This window comes from Nipponia nippon, unplaced genomic scaffold (assembly GCF_047370975.1).
Source record: "Nipponia nippon isolate SJK-2023a ecotype South Korea unplaced genomic scaffold, ASM4737097v1 scaffold_2, whole genome shotgun sequence".
In the NCBI taxonomy this organism is placed as follows: Eukaryota; Metazoa; Chordata; class Aves; order Pelecaniformes; family Threskiornithidae; genus Nipponia; species Nipponia nippon.
The window spans coordinates 97,964,536-97,981,563 of record NW_028262336.1 but is presented as its reverse complement, the minus strand read 5'-3'; the positions used below and the strand labels follow the sequence as shown (position 1 = coordinate 97,981,563).

Sequence of the window (17,028 nt, the reverse complement as noted above, 5' to 3'; positions counted from 1 at the left end):
TAGAAAAGGTAAGCATTTGTTTTTCATTCCAAAAAGGTTATGTCTCCTAACATGGATCTTCTCGATTAGAGAGCTGGAAGAAAAATTCTCAGAAACATGACAGTCACATCCCAAAGGAAAATGTAAAAACCACAAGCGTCAATCTCCTTGTAGCCCCCACTAAAGCAATCACATCAGATGAAATGTTTCTCATGTTGGTTTCGGGGACCCATCTCTGTATGAGTGACAACAGACAAGAAAGTTTTGCAGCAAACCTCTTCCGGCATTAATAACAGATTTAACAGCATCCTTTTTCAATTTTGACTGGTCCAATGGTCAGTGGAGCAGAATGGGATGCCCAGCTGTGCTAATGATCCCCAACTGCGCTAATGAAATCTGCTTCCCTTATCTGTAAAGCCCAGCTTTGAAAAACTCTTTAAAATCCTTGTGTTAGTTATGTTGAGCAAGTGGCAGATTCAAACACTAGTTATTTGCAGAATAAACCTTATGTAAATAGATCGTGATTAAGTAAAAAAACCTTAGAAAAGTTTCACTATTTTTCTGAAATAGAAATCCTTTCATTTTAATAGGAAGATTCTCCATTACAAAGACATTAAAAGGGGGTGTAATTAAGGAGCTTGAAATAATTCTCATACAGAGTGAAAAACAAAACCATATATAATATTCTGTACGTACTCTACACAAAGACTGTATCCACCTTTCTACAGCACAGAAACCTCAGAAAATCTGCACTTTGTATTACTTAGAAGTGTTAGCATGCAATTAATTTTGCATTTCTCCAAAGGAAGAAAGGGGTGGTAAAATGGTCATAAATTGATTATTTTATTGTAAATGTAGCACAGCACAGATTAAGCAGGTGGATTAATTTTCAGAGAGTTAAGATTGAATTCTGTTTATGTTAGAGATGGGAAAAAAACCCTGGTTGTTTCTTCAGTTGAAAACTGCCAGTACTATAAATACGTGACCATCCTTTATAGCACTTTGGCACAAAAGTGTCAGCATTAAAGAATTCAAGATATGGTCATAAAAGTCCCCAAATCAAGTGCTGTCCATAAACCTATCTGAAAAAAAACTTCTGCTTTTTCCACATCACATCAATTCATATTTTGTTTCTGCTAATGGTCATCTCACTTACAAAAAAATGTAGTACTAATTTTTAAGTTAAGAGAATTGATGTAGGTAGTAGTTGTTAAACTTGTCCCACAATGACAGTAATATTTATCATTTTAGATTTGGAGACTATTTTCTTTTTTATGCTAAACTTAATTTTCCAATGTATCAAAAATACACACAACTATTGAAAATACTGAAATAGTCTAGTTGCTATGTGGAAGAAATTTTACGTAAAGAAAAACCCATAAGGATACTTTCCAAACCACGAGAAGCCACACATGTGTTAAAGGTTAAGAACTTGCAAATTCTTCAGAACAAACATCTTTCATGAGTAGAACTTCTGTTGGATAAGCAACATAGCAAGATGTGGCCAGACTTCAGAGACCAGAGGAGAGAATCACATTATGAAATTCCCAGAAAACTCAGCCACTTTTTCCACCAACCTTTACAAAGTATCATCAACAACGCCTATGTTTCAGAGGCAAGAGATTTGGTTTTATTTCTGTTCCAGCTGAAGTTGCTGTAATGTAGATCATGACAGCAAGTCTCAAGAGCCTCATCACAATTTTTGGGACCTTTTTGACAAATTCTGCTACATTTCCAGAGGAAAAAAAACCCAACCAACAAAATAAACTCTGAATTTTTATGCTTGTGTAATAATTTGGTTTGGAGGAAATTAAAATTTATACATTCCTGACACTAGATGTTATCTAGTATTCTTAGTTTACTACTGATGCAGGAAAGTTCGCAGAAATTCTCTCATCTCAAACTAAACCAGCAACATATCATGCATCATTCAAAAAGCAAGATCCACAAAGATCTCTGCATTTTTGTGCATGCATGAGTTTCATCATGATCTACATAGTCTGTCCATATTTAATGGATATCTAATTAATAAAAATTCAATTTGACTAAAATGTGGTTTTGAAGACAAGACTCTAGCCAGAGTTTAAGGAAGAAAATAGTCCTTTTTTTTGCCCAGTTATGGCCTTAAACCTACAGGATTGCCTCTCCTTCTGCTCTCCCAACCCATTTTGCCATCTCTAGGCCTTCAGCACATAGGGCTCAAGAGATTCCTAAAAAAAAAGAAAGGTTGGGCAAAAAAAAGCTGACGAAAATTCTTGCAACAGCTTTCAGGAGTTCTTTGTCTGCATTATATTGTGGTGATTGCCTGTCTGCTTAGCCAAGAACCCATTTATTCCAGGTTTGCCCCACAGGTTTTGGCCAAGCATACCACCAGTGTAATACTACTGAACAATTTATATAAACACTCCTTAAGATTAACATCTTCCAGATGAGAAACCTACCCTACTTACATTCCCAGTGTCAAAAGCCATCTAGCATGCCCGAAGTCTAACAAATCTAACAAAACATTTTCCATGCAAAAGCGCTACTGCAAAACACAGAGATGAAATGCCGCAGTCCTCAGCACAGACTTCAGCTTGACCGGCACTGCTCATCAAGCTGACATGAGGCATGAAAACCCTTTCTCCAAAGAAACCAACATTGCTATGGAGCTCTAAGGAGATGTCACCCTAGTCCTGCCAAATGTGTTGCAGTTCTGATTATCACTAAGTTGTGTGCATAGGAACAAGCTTTTCAATGCTAAGATGCCAGTATTTATTTCAGAAAACGTGAGAGTCTGGTTTTCAATGAGTTTGCTTGTAAAAGAAGGTTAAAAAAATAAATCACAAGCTTGCTTTCTACAGTTTCTACAGCACAGTTCGCAATTCACTGCCCAGCCTTTCCTCAAGGGAAAGATAATCACATAGGTGTAAAAGTTTAAGATTCCCCTAAGTAAAATCAGGCATAGGAGGCTGGAGAAAGGGTATTACTGCAGGGGCTGGGTGGAGAGAGGTATCTGGTTCCTCTTGGAGGCGTTCTCCATTTGCCAGTTGCCACACACAGAGCTAACCGAGAATGGGATCCACAAGCTACGCAGAAATATAATTAGAGGTGTCCAATTCTTCAGTCAACGTATTGATCTATTTCAGTGATGCGTGCAAAGGAAGAGAGTTTTCATCCTTTTCTATACTGCTTTTCATCTCTACTTTTGACCACAAAAAGAAAGGTGGGTCCAGAGGATTCAATTAAAACGGGCAACGATTTTTCCTGTTGTTGACATGAGAGGTAATAGAGGTAAATCTATTGCACATGACTTAAAAGCTTGTGAATCAATGGCGAGCCCATTTAGTTTGGCAGGAAGCACAAGCCCTGCACTGGAGGAGAGGCTGTAGACAGATTATAGCTTGCAAGAGCACTGAAGACTCATCCACACACCTCAATAGCCAAAGGGAGGAAAAATTAACAGGGCAGCTTGTGGCGTGTTCCTCATTTCCTAGGTACCACATTACACATCTTGACACCAGTTCAAGTCACTGGTCAGAAAACTGCAGGCTCTCTGAGCCATCCTTAATTGGCTCCCTGTAGAGATCATGCCCCATATGTAATGAACAGGACGAGTGCTAAACTCTGATATTTAAATTCAGCGTTGCTACATAGAGCGCAAGCCATGCTTGGCCAAAAGCCTGGCCTACCTGATGAACAGCACTGCTCTGGAAGCCCTCAGCTCTGCTAATGAGCAGATGGGGCGATTCTAGAGCAAGACTTCTCCTAGGACAGGATATACCCTTGGCAACTTGTGTAGAGCAACTCCTCATCCAGCTATGCCGAGCAATTTAAAACCTCGTATGTGCTTCCAGGCAGCACTAGATAGAGGGGACAGTAAAAGTCTGCCTCTCTGTAGGCTCTAAGATAAGCTTTTAGATATTTCAGGGCATAGGCCTTTGTGATGAGGTTTTATTTATGCTGAATCCTCATGAGTCTTAGCAACAAGGGATAATAGGTTGATGATTACCCTGCTGCAGATGTTTACTTGGCTGAAGTGCCAGTCTTCCGGGCATGCAGTCAAATTGGTACCCATCAGAATGAGGCGTGGCCAGAAGCCATGTCTAGTTTGACACTGATCTTACCCACCATCATTTATTCCAACAAATTTGACATCTTGTTGGTTTTTTTTTTTAAGATTTCTTAACATTTTAGCAAACCTATGCATTGTGTGATGCTGAATTTCCCAGTTAAATTTTAAGTTTGTTCAGTGTCCATTCAGAACAGGGACTTGCAACATCCATCACTGGAACATTGTCGTGCATTGCTTGGACAGTTTTCTATTTCTAAATCTTTGAAGGGAGGGACTGTCCTGAAGCTGTCCCTCCATGTCAGGAACTATCCTGAAAGAAAGGAATTTAACTTCCATGGAAAGAAGCTGAGGCGATCTAATACCAAAGGGTAAAATAATACACAACAGCCCAACAGATCATTTCAAACACAGCTGTCTTCAGCAGCTGCATTCTACTGCAACAGTCACACAATGCAAGCACTACCTTATAACATCAGGATTTCATACTATATAAGAAACTTTACAAAAAATGGCACATTTGTATGAAAGTATTGCCTCTGTCTGCAAACTACTGCACTGTGGCTAGAGCAATGACTTGCACTCTAAATGTAAATGTTTGTGATTTATACAATATCCTATTTGCTCTCTTATGTGCTAAAAGCAGTTGCAAAACACATTATCAAGAACTCATTACTACCGAGTTCCTGGAAAAAGTAATGTAATGAATCCCCAAAGATATAGCCTCTACTACATATAATGGATGCACTTAAGTCATTCGAGAAGAAGACCAGCAAGCTCAGATAACAGCCGCAGACTCCTAGGTAACATTCCTCCCTGCAAAACTTATCAATCTGACCTCAGAGGAAGAAAGTTTTACAATTCTGGAGACAAAAGAAAGTGCTCTTTTTTAAATCTATACAGCTAAAATGAGGCAGAGGTTGGTCAGAGATGAGAAAACCTATTGCAAAGGTCTGTTTTGACACACAAATACCCATGCTATGTAAGTCCAATGCTGCAACTTATTAAGCTGCTTATCTCTCTCATGCCCGCTATATCCAATATATATACAATAAATCACCTGAAGCAGGTCAGCTGCTCATAACTGCTGACCTTGCAGTAGATAGGTTCAAAATTATTATCACCACCTTCAACTGATCCATACTCATCCTGTTTAATGGAAATGATGAACTCTTGAAGATAACATTATATTACACTGGTGTCAGTAAGATATCAAATGTGCTTTTCCTATGCCTTCCGACATAAACTATAATGCTATCATACTAGGTAAGGTGCAAAAAAAGGGAATTTTGGATAACACAGACATTCTTGGTTGCGAGTACAAGTCAGCACTTCAGAAATTCAGGCCAAAGGACAGCGTGTATTAGTTTATTGCATATTTGCACAGTGTAAGCCAAGCTACAAGCACATAACAAGTGCAGGGAAAGAAGAAAAGTTGGTTGTTGTTTTGTCAAAGAAAATGGTCAATAGCAGAAAAGTAGCACAAAGGAAATACCTTAAGATCTCGCCTTTCCAGATGTAAAAGCTCAGAGCCTCGGATGTCATGGCTGATGAAGATTTCTTTGTACTCTCCCAAACTGAGCAGATCCAGCCAAGCAGCAACTTCATCTGTGCCCCATTTTTGAACTACCAAAGTTAAGAGCAAAACCCCCTTAATTTCTACATGCTCAAATGCATCACAAGCAAAGGTTAGGCCAAAGAGAGTGGAAAACAGAGTAGAATTGCCGTGCTAGCGAAGGGAAAGGTTAGAGGTGTCATTTCCACAAAACCCGACAATTTACTTTTTACATGCAGGTTACAGGTTAGCAGTTAACATGAGAAAGTATCTAAACAAAGTCGGGGTTCTTTGCTTTGCAGCCATGCTTTCAGCTTTACTCCACTTTCTTCAGTAAAGCCTTTAAAACCTCATGTCCCGACAAATTCACATTAAACCATCTTAGGATCAGTGACGCAAAGTCTAATGTTGTTCTGCTTTCTACCATTAATTTATTAGTAGTCATCCAGGGAGAGGAGAAGCCTTCAAAAACTAATTAACATGTAAAATTAAAATATCAACCATACCTCAAATACAGCAATGGCAGCAAGCAAGTCCAGTTTTAATTAACATTTTCTAGTATTCTTAATTAATGCAACAAGTATTCTTTAAGCTACTGTGTTACATAGGCCATTAATAAGCTCTCTGTAAAACATTGTTCTCTAAGGTTAGTTGCCCACATTAGTCCTAGTAAGACCACATTTATTGAAAAAAAATAGTTATGCTACTTATTGCTGTAATTTTACAACTTTTACAAACAATGCTGATTAGTTTTACAATGAAGTAAGATCTGAAGTCTAATCTGAAATCTAAAGTCTGATCAACAACTGCAAGATTTTGCAGATTTTGACCAACTGTGCATTAAAAAGACAAAGATGCAGAAACAGTTTTAGGACCATCTGATCACTGATTAACTCCTGGACATAATCTTAAGGAAGTAAGTTCATGGATAAGAGTGGGAAGAGAGGAGAGTGGAGTTTGTTCAACTTCTTCTGATTAAAAAATCAATATTGACTATCATGGCTCTTTGTTTGATTTGTCTCACTTGCTGAACTTAAAACCCATCTGAAATTTAAGAATAACTGGTTAATTAAACCAGTGTGATAAAAGCTATTGTGCACCTTCTGAAACTAACCTGAAAAACCTGAATTGGAGCTTCACAGGGAAACAATGTGTTTGCCTACGACTTGTACTGCTATGAATTAATCAAATGTAACCACCAGCAAAGACACAGGTCCTGTCGGATGATAAAACTATCTAAATATTTTTGCAGTAGTTCTTTGGTTCACTTGGAAGTCTTGGGGTCCTACTGAATGCTTTCTAAATGCACTGGAAGAAATCTTCATCCTAATGAAGATGCCAGTTAGCTCAGTTGCTTTTCACTTTGACTTTACTCTTAGGTAGAGTGCATCATTTCAGCTCTTATCAAAAAAAAAAACCCATAAAACCACATTTCCCCAAATGCTACTATTTTTCTTGTAACGTCAAAACACATACCAGGCTGAGGGCTGGTCTTATGCTTCTGAACTTTTTCTTTTTTAAACTTTGGCACTATGCGAAACACTGTACTTCTGTTGTTTCTTTTAGCATAATCCAGGGGGGGATCCTGCATGAAAGACATAGTTACCTTTAATCAACAGAAAACAACAGTGAAATTACATGCTTGAGACAGTAATTCATAGTTAATCTCAAAAGCTAAGACCAAATTTTACTTCCATAAAGAATAATTTCAGGACTTAATTCTATACTTGTTTCATTTATTAAAGAATCATTCAAAACCTCTAAATTCACAAAAGGGAACAAAACACAAAAAAAGCCCTAAGCTTAGAAGTTTGTTCACAGCAGACAGAAATGATCCAGCATCACTACTGAAATTGCCTCTCCAGATGATGAGGGATTCTAGCTTACTCTTCCCTATCAAAAGAAAATTAAGTTCAGTTAGAAGCAGGAAGTATTAATCAAACTCACCTCATCATCATTTGGTTGGAAAACATAATAAAGCCATGGTATCTCAGCAAGTTTTCTCAACTCTATTTCCACGCTGTGCAAAGCATCAGACAACAGCTCTTCGTGGGGAGCTTCTAACTGCTGTTTATAAACAGGCCAGAAAAATAGTATTTTTAGTTTTGTTAACATATAACATTTAAATCTAGATATGTTGTTACCACATGCACACAGATGACTGCTTCATGGTGAGTGTAAACCAACGGTGAAAACAAATAAACTTACCAAATTAAATTTTCCTTCAGAGATGTGTAAGACCACCCTGACGCTACATTTAGTATGGTCCCAACCACAAAGGCATGACCGAGGCAGCTGAGACTTTTGGTGCAGACCAGCTGGACCTAACTGTCAATCACTTATCAACCCCATGGAAGTACCAGTTTGCCTTAAAACCCTGGTCTGAAAAGTATTCTGCAGCTGTTGTGTGAGTGAAACCTGTGAGGAAGAGGTAAGGCAGGCCGCTGATCCCTGGCAAAGCTGTTTTGGGGTTGCTGAAACACCATTTTCAGGCAAAGGATTGAATCCTGGAACGAGTTGCTTGGAATCACTAATAAAGCAATCTGAACATCTATTTCTCTCTTTGAAGTAAAAGTAGTGCCAAAGCAGTGCAGAATATCCTTTCGAAAGGATTAATTAAGTTCTAGTGAATGCATTTTTAAAATGGAGTTGTAAGAGAATCTTTGATCTCTAGTGCTGGAAAAAGATTTTGACGTTGTTGGGGTTTGGTGATAAATTACAAGCCCTCATTGATTTATCCTACCTAACAAAAACTTCTTTCCTTTGCTTCAATAGTTTACATATGTTACCACCTTTCAAAGGAGAGACCGTCTTTAGTAAGATATTGCTGTTTAGTATAGTAATACTAGAAATATAAGCTCCCTCTTGCTATCGTGTTCTTTTCTCTTCTAAAGCTCACAGAATTCAGTGCCCATAAGCAGACTCTGATCTTTCTTTTGCCTTCCCTTTTTTTTTCAATTTGAACAGTTCAGTTAATTTGGAGTACAGTGGAAGACCCATTTGTCTTTGAAGAAGTTACAACTTTTCTCTTGTTTTCATTTTTAAAAATTAAGTAAGTCAGTCATCTGTTTTATGTACATGAATGAAGCAAAAAGTTATCTCTTTCTCAACAAGCACTTATCTAATTGCTTGATTCTCAAAGGAAAACATTTTGCTTGGGGACAAAAAAACCTCTCATCTGATGGTGAGAAAGTGTATGCATTGGCAATATTGCTCCTGAAATAAACCCAAAACAAGAGTGAAATTCTGGTAAAGGAAGAGTGATCAATATAGGGTAAATTATCCTCCTACCACATCTGGGAAAAGCTTCTTATTTCCAAGATGGAAATTAACACTATGAATGAAACAATGAAAATAAAGGATTTTTTCAATTCCTTCCCAAAGGAAATTTTTAATATCAAAATATTTTATTTCAGTGAGCTCAGATAATTTCATTCAGTTGAAATGAAACATTCTGCCATACTTCTCCCTTAATACATTGGAAAATTGTGCTCTGTTCCAGACTGGAAATGCTTTCTAAAAAGCAAAAATGGAAATAATGCCTCTGGAAAAATATCTAGACAAAATATAGTATGTTTTATTTTTTCCAAACTGTATTCCAGCCATAACCATCTGGGAGATTCCACAAATCGGCTTCATTGTCCCATCCTATCGTTTCACTAAAAATAGTATTTATAGCTAATTCACCATTTGATGTCACCTAGCTAATACTGTTGTGTGAACTTTGTTAATCATATCTCACAGGAGGTGGCAGGAATCACAGTCTCCTTGTATAGGTATTTACATTTCTGTTGTCTCTTTTAGGAGCCATAACAGAAAGACTCAAGAGCCAGTAAATGGCAACCAAAGAAAAAGCTTACCAAGTAGTATATGCTACGAAGGCATCAATTTACTGCTATCAGGAGCTTTGATCACAAAAGAGAGGGGTGAGGGAGAATTGAAGAGGGGAAAAAAAAAAACCAAAGAGGAAGACATTAAAGAAAGAATGTCTGTCTTCGTCAGAGGAGAAAGATAATTTGGAGAACAGTGAATGATGGCAGCAGCTGATGCATCAAGCAACACCTTACATTTCATCGGTCTCTATTTTAATAGAGTGAGGGCCCAACACACTTGTAGCTTCAGCATTTATAAAATACATGGCAATAGGCTTAACCAGGGTGCCTTGTTATTGTGACTGTGAAATACTGTTCTAAACAAGCATGATGTCAAATGAGTGTAATGAACATCTCTGGAAGATTATCTCAGTATCTTCCAAACAGCCTTTTTATTAAAAAATGGGTTTGATGTAGACTCATGAAGACATTTGCACAGACCATAATGAGAAGCAGAAGTAAACATGTAAAAATCAGAAATGGACAAATGAATCAAATTAAACTTTGGAGCCTGAAAAAGGGACCAGTTCGACAACACAATGAGATCACAACTGGCTATAGAAAAGGCAATGTTTCAATGGGAAGGTTTCCATAATTAATTCCAGATTGCCTTGATAAATTACACTAGTCCTAGTATGGCATCACCAACTTAAACCTTTTCTTCTAATTCCTCTTCCTAAACTATTTTAAAATCTAAACAAATTTCTCTGTTTTGATTCCTCATTCAATCTGAAATATGGGGCATTAGTAATAGCAATTTGAAAAAAACAGCAGATATTTTTCCCTTTTCTTGGACAAAACCACCTAATGAATAACTTTCCCTTCTAAAAACTCATAAAATAGATCATATGAGCCTAATCTTTGACTATTTCTAGAACTTAAATGGTTATGAGCCTTTAGACTATATTAACTTTTGGTTATTGTAGAACAGACTTGTACCATTTATCACTTGTGTAAAAAGGTATCTGAACCTGTACCAGTAAGTTTCATACCCTAACTCAGCTAAATGAAAACATTCCTATTTATATCCATTTTAAATTATAACACTTAAATAAACAGTAAGTTAGTAATAAATCTGCTTTTGAATCCAAAGGAAATGTAACTGTTCCTGCTGTGTATTTTCTTAATGTAAAACTGGACCAGCATAGAAAACCTGACATCTTTCTTCTCTTCCCAATGTCACATATAGAAATTTTCTAATTATACATCCATGTACAACAATTCTTGAGCAGTCTTCATCATTTTAGGCAGGGAAACACTAGCCAAAAAAGAAGATGCAAAGTCTTCAAGTACCATCAGAGGTCTACTGAACACTTACCAGTTAAAGGTTATAAAATAATTCCTGACAGGTATTAGAACAAGGGTGAGATTTACTTGCCCAAATTAGATCTGTAGAAGTTGAATGTATGATTGTGAATAGCTCTCACCCCAGGTTCTCTTTGAACTCTGAAGATGGTCACATAATAAAACTCCAGAAGTTCTCTTAAATGCTAAACCTCCAGAAGATGATTTATCTTTTTCTAAGATAGGCCTCCAAGACAGTTGAGTGTGAATCAGCCTCAACAGGGATACTTATTTCTCTCCATTGACTATTAAAAAGAAGAGCCCAGGCAATGACCTTTTACATATCTGAAGTGAGGTAAGATGGATGACAACCTAGGACAAGAATCCGTAACTCATTCTGATCCACACCACAAATGCAGTGTAATATCCTCCAACTGGCCTTACAGAGCTTCTTGTAGCAGGTCATAAATCCTGCGCTGATTTAAAAAATCAGCAAAGAATGAATCACAGATAATCTGAATGAGGGAATAAAACCATCAATTTTGTGACCTTACCAAAGGAACTCTTCCTACTAGCAGAGATTCTGTTTCATTATGTAGGGCCTTCACATTGACAGCTATCTCCATGGCAGTGTTTCTGGTAAGGCTCTGGGGAATAAGAAGCATAAAAATTATTTGAAGTGATTTAAGTCAGACTGAGAGTAAGTACTTTGGGCTTACAGCACAGATCTCAGCATCTTCTCCTAGGAGAAATACATCAATTTAGCTCTATGCTGACAATTTCTTCAGCACTGAGAATAGAAAACAAAAATGTAGTATCTATTTACTTATTAGTCTTATTAGTCTTTTCCCCAACTTCATTTAATATGACCTTATACAATCCTGAAGATCATCAAGTGACCAGCCACGTCTGAGACGAATCCACGATTTTTATGGATGACAAAGGCCAGCAGAGAAGTTGTGGGCCTCATGTAGTAACAACTGTTGATCTGAATTGTTCACCTTATCCTTAGCAGAAGTAAGCTGCTAGCCGTATTTTAAGAAGCAAAGGTTAACTAATATATTTACCATACGTAAATTTAGGTTAGATATAGGCAGCTTCTACCTAATTAATGTTTTTGGGGTCCAGTCCTTGAAAACACCCAGCTTGTCTAGTGTGAAGAGAGAAACCAGGAAACTCATTTCCCCTCACCCCCTTTGCATTCTCTGCATAGCACTTGGATAACAATTAAGCATGAAAATTTCTATGAATGCACCCACGAGAATTGACCTGTATGTAGTAACAGCATTTATTCAGCCTTTGTCCTGCCTGCACTCTGTGTCTGAGGACATGCCTACACAGTTCTCTGCAAGCAGATGTGAGCTTACTTTGCCTATTGTTTTTGCTGTTTGCTAACTCGAGTTTGGTTTATTCATGCTCGGAGCTACATAAGTACAACACCTCACTTGATTTAATAAGCACTGCTGCATCACTTCAGGATGAGCACCCCTGGCTGTGGACCTCTGTTGCAGGTGGAGCGAATTCTTGACTGCTTCCAAAAGGCAACAGGCATACTCTTACCATCCCCCTAATCCAAACTCCCTATCTCCCTTTTGAGTGCTCAGTGCCCCGCACAACAACACGCAGAAAGTCCGCATTTTAAGTGCCATTAATGTCCCTTTCTAATGTCCCACGTTCACAAGAGAATATCAGCTGGGGAGGACACTGATGAATGCAGAAACTGCATCTTCTGCCTTCTCAGATATGATATCAATCTACCATCAGAAGGGGACTCTCCTCTTTAATACTATTCTGTAAAAAGGCAGTTCTCCTAACTCCCATTCCTGGTATTATTAATAAATTTCAGAATCATTGAGCATGATCTCTACCAAATTCATCAGCTATGGGGTGCTTTCCTATGCATGTGAAGGGTTGAGACTCCCTACTGCTATACAGGGCGGCACCTTCAGAATCAGAAGTAACTTTCCCTTTACTTTCACCTTAGAAAAAGTGGCAAGAAAGGGGAGAAGATACAGCATCCATTCATCTGTTAAGCAACTTCATTTAAATCTGAGCATGTGTATGTGTATTTAGAAGTCTTGTTTATCAAAAACTTCAAGAATTATCATCCAACTTGTTTTAATGTGGGGACAGGGAGTAGAATACAGCTCCTGTGTCACAAGCTTAAGCACACAGATATTATAGCTTATTTACTTATACATAAATCTCTGTTCTTCTTTACCTCAGGAAACCTTGGGTTGGCTTTATTTAATGCATGTGAACATGCATTAACAGCATGAGCAAGCTCCTGCTCCAAGAGGCCATGTATTTTTGCTGCTTCACAGATTCTACAAAAACATAAAAAAAGAGAAAAATATTTCTTACCTCCTTTACAGAATAATTCTTCCAAGTACACAACATTATCAGATGAGAAAATATACAAAGATGTTTCACAAAACATTTTTAACAAATATAGTCCTTTATAATAAAAGTTGAAATACAAGTATCTCTTCAAGCAATACAGCACCTCATATAAATGATATCCATAACACAGAAGATTTATTCTGCTATGAAATACTGAGACACATTTATTTGTCTTAGAACACAAATGCTATGCAAAAATTGTACCAAAAATGTTGGGGCTATTAATTCAAATAAACTATGGAGGAAAACCCTAGCACATTAAGATAAATTGAAGTTATCTTAAAAACCATTACACCTATTTCACAAGGCATATCCTTCAGATGTGATGTTAAAATTGGCTGCAGTCATTTGAGATTATGGGAGGTCCAGCTGTAATTAGAACCTCAGGACCATCTCTAGAACAGTAAAGTTTTAAAGCTGTCTTGGCTAAACTTCACTTTGGGTAATTTATAACCTAAATTATTCTTCTATGTCTACTTAAGTCACCAGTACAGTATAAAAAGAATATGTAGTTCATCAACTCCTTTCTTATATTATCAGTGCAACTCAACAGATACTCCAAGAATTGATTTTGATGCGTAAGATAATTTGTTATCATGATGAACTGAGTAGCAGCTTTATAAAATGTTCTGATTTTAAAAAAATGCTTTTTTAAAAAAAATCTAGGTTTTTTTTTTCTCTGAGAATTGAAGTGCCTTCTTTACTAAAATACTTGCATTTCAGGAAGAAAGTAGTTCTTGAAAATAAGCAAGGCTGTGGGATCAATTTTGTACCATCAGCTGACTATCATCTCATCCCATTTAAATTACTGAAGTGTCCAGGGGCGGAGAGATGAGGATTTTGAGCATTAGGAATGAAATAGAAAGCTGCAATAAGAACAAATGAGTGGATGAATGCAAAAAGGTATGAAGATTTTATCTGGCAATTTGGACTCCTTGAATGTCGGTATCTTAACTGCTTACTTGTACAATATTTTAAGCAAACTTTCCAGTTTATTGAAAAGTGCTCATCTTTTTGAAATTGTGAGTAACAAGGCTTTAAGGAGAAATAAGGTCAGGAGAAGTTAAGGTCAGGTGGATACATCCACACAGTTGACTTCTAAAGTTGACTTCTAAAGTTGACTTCTAAGGGGTTTTTTTCAATAATTTTTTTTTTGCTCTTGCATAAAATCAGACGTTTCAATCAAAAGCCTCTCTGCAAAGAAGCTTTCCAGTTTTCCATTTCCACTGCTCCTTCAGAAAGTCAGTTTTCACAAGGAAAAAAATAGATAAACACACTAAAATTACAGAAATACATAAGAAAACCATACATAAACAAGTCGAGCCTTAAAAATAAAATAAAATCTTAAAAATAAAATAATCCATAGAGTAGCAACTAAACATTAATTAAAAAAAACAGGAAAATATACACTTCTAAGTCTATGTATGCATTTGCATGAATAATTCAGTCTTGGTGTCTAGGTTGCCAATCCAAACTTATTAATTTTACTGTACCTAGTAATAAGTTCTTCTGCAGCTTGTGAGCACAGCTGGATCTGTGCAACTTCTTCTTCTGTAGCCAACTCAACAGCCTGCTGAGGGTACAAGGGAGATCGAATGACAGGTTTACAGGAATCATACTTCTGTTTGTCTTCCCAAGACTTCAGGGTGTTTTCAAAGGCCTAATCAAAATGAATTATACATTCAGTTCACAGCACTTGGAGTATTCTTACTTATTTTAAAATCTAATTTCATATAAAATTTGATTTCTATAATATTTTAATTAAAATTAATTGAACAAATATTTTTAATTTCATTTTAATTTTTTATAAATAATACAAGCTCTATAAATAACGTAATTACATTTATTTTTTTTAAAACTTAGTATAGAGAACAAGTCACTTCTGAGTGACTTGTCTCTCTCCCTCCTTTACCCTCAATTAGCGTCTTTCAAAACAATAAGAACACAAAGACAGTGATAATACAAGCATGAATAGTAAGATTCAAACCTAAAAAATGGTGGAAAACAGTAACAAATTTACTAAAATATCGTTCAAATGCCATTAACTGCAACCTAAATTCACCATCCAGTTAGTGGATGGAGAACTGAGGGGCAGTTACACATTTCACACAGTAATCCTAGAGAAGCGTGAACTCTACAGTGGCTTTGTCACTAGGTTCTGCTTGTGTCTCTTCTGACTGAGATGGGGTCGTGGGGGAGAGGGAGGATTAGTAGAACAGAGAGAGACAGGAGAGAAATGTACAGAAAGTTATTCTGAAAAATGGACATCATTGTAGAACTTTGCTATTTATGCAACTGTGCTAGAACTTCCAGTATGTGACTGTGTATAATACAGCTAGATGAGAAGAAGAAGAAAAAGAAAGAAAGAAAAGAAAGAAAAGAAAGAAAAGAAAGAAAAGAAAGAGAAGAAAGAAAGAAAGAAAAAAAGAAAGAAAGAAAGAAAGAAAGAAAGAAAAGAAAGAAAGAAAGAAAGAAAGAAAAGAAAGAAAAGAAAGAAAGAAAGAAAGAAAGAAAGAAAGAAAGAAAGAAAGAAAGAAAGAAAGAAAGAAAAGAAAGAAAGAAAGAAAGAAAGAAAAGAAAGAAAAGAAAGAAAAGAAAGAAAGAAAGAAAGAAAGAAAGAAAGAAAGAAAGAAAGAAAGAAAGAAAGAAAGAAAGAAAGAAAGAAAGAAAGAAAGAAAGAAAGAAAGAAAGAAAGAAAGAAAGAAAGAAAGAAAGAAAGAAAGAAAGAAAGAAAGAAAGAAAGAAAGAAAGAAAGAAAGAAAGAAAGAAAGAAAGAAAGAAAGAAAGAAAGAAAAGAAAGAAAGAAAGAAAGAAAGAAAGAAAGAAAGAAAGAAAGAAAGAAAGAAAAAGAAAGAGAGGAAGGAAAGCAGGAAGGAAGGGAGGAAGGAAGAATATTTATGGTGGTACATCCCCACACCCATTCTTCTTCTTACTATATATTAATAAGAATACAGAAATAGCACTAATAAAACTGATAAAAGCTAACAAAGAGCTGTGTCACTTATACAAAAGAACAATTGTCTATCCAGCTTATTACAGAAATTATGCAACTGCAAGAAATCATATAAGTTATATAGATAGTTATAAAACATTTTTATAAGCACTGTTTAGTTCATGTTATAACTGAATCAAATTATTACAGAAACAATGTTAGTAACAATATCTCATAGCACTTTCTGCAACATACTCTGTCTCGTGTTAACATCTGAGCTCTGTTTTTATGTATGATCTTAATCACTCCCGGGGGCTGGATCCATGCCTCTCCATCGACTTGCACTGGAACCCCTTCATCACCAAGTATGGTGATCTTTACTGACCGACACTGGAAAAGAACAAACACATTATTTTACAGAGCAAGAAATAGTAATGAAACTGACGGACCACCTGAAATATGTTGATTACTAGGAGCTGTGGCTTCCCTCCAGGTTTGTCTCAAGGATGAAGCACTTTTATGCTTCATTCATCATTGAAGACAATTTGTTACCCGCTAAAATTAAAACAATGTCAGGGCTTTATTAATGCATAGGGTGGTGGTCATCAAGAGTACCGCTACTTACCAGCATCCCAAACTGCTGCCAACCACGTTGCGTACTTTCAAGTAAGAAACAAACCTGAGCTATCCTGTGGTGCTGCAGTTTGATGACTCTTGAAACTGCCATCTGCATGCTGCCAAATACCGCAACAACTTCTAAGATTTTATCATCAAACGATGGAGCCCCAAATATCTGAAAGGAAAATATTCCATTTTTGATGATAAATCTAGTGCTTAGATTGCATGCTCAATGAAACACAGATTCATTTACAGATTCGTTTTCAACATTTAAATCCTCTAACTTATTTACTGTAGAATAACTACACTGTCTCTCAAAAGTCGTAGGAGTGAG

The 17,028-nt window shown here is 36.6% G+C and overlaps 1 protein-coding gene across 3 annotated transcripts in view; it reads right to left on the bottom strand.

The window, feature by feature from the left end:
* Positions 1-17,028, bottom strand: part of DGKH (diacylglycerol kinase eta) — a 172,872-nt gene that overhangs the window by 11,423 nt on the left and 144,421 nt on the right. For 2 of the 3 annotated variants that reach the window (XM_087757192.1, XM_087757189.1), the window contains 8 exons: positions 16,756-16,869; positions 16,332-16,466; positions 14,638-14,804; positions 12,963-13,068; positions 11,296-11,388; positions 7,533-7,652; positions 7,062-7,170; positions 5,526-5,656 (listed from right to left, as the gene is read on the bottom strand). In XM_087757192.1, coding sequence (XP_087613318.1) covers positions 5,526-5,656; positions 7,062-7,170; positions 7,533-7,652; positions 11,296-11,388; positions 12,963-13,068; positions 14,638-14,804; positions 16,332-16,466; positions 16,756-16,869 — 975 coding nt within the window. The remainder of the gene's footprint in view (positions 1-5,525; positions 5,657-7,061; positions 7,171-7,532; positions 7,653-11,295; positions 11,389-12,962; positions 13,069-14,637; positions 14,805-16,331; positions 16,467-16,755; positions 16,870-17,028) is intronic. The other variant, XM_087757190.1, reaches the window with a different exon arrangement.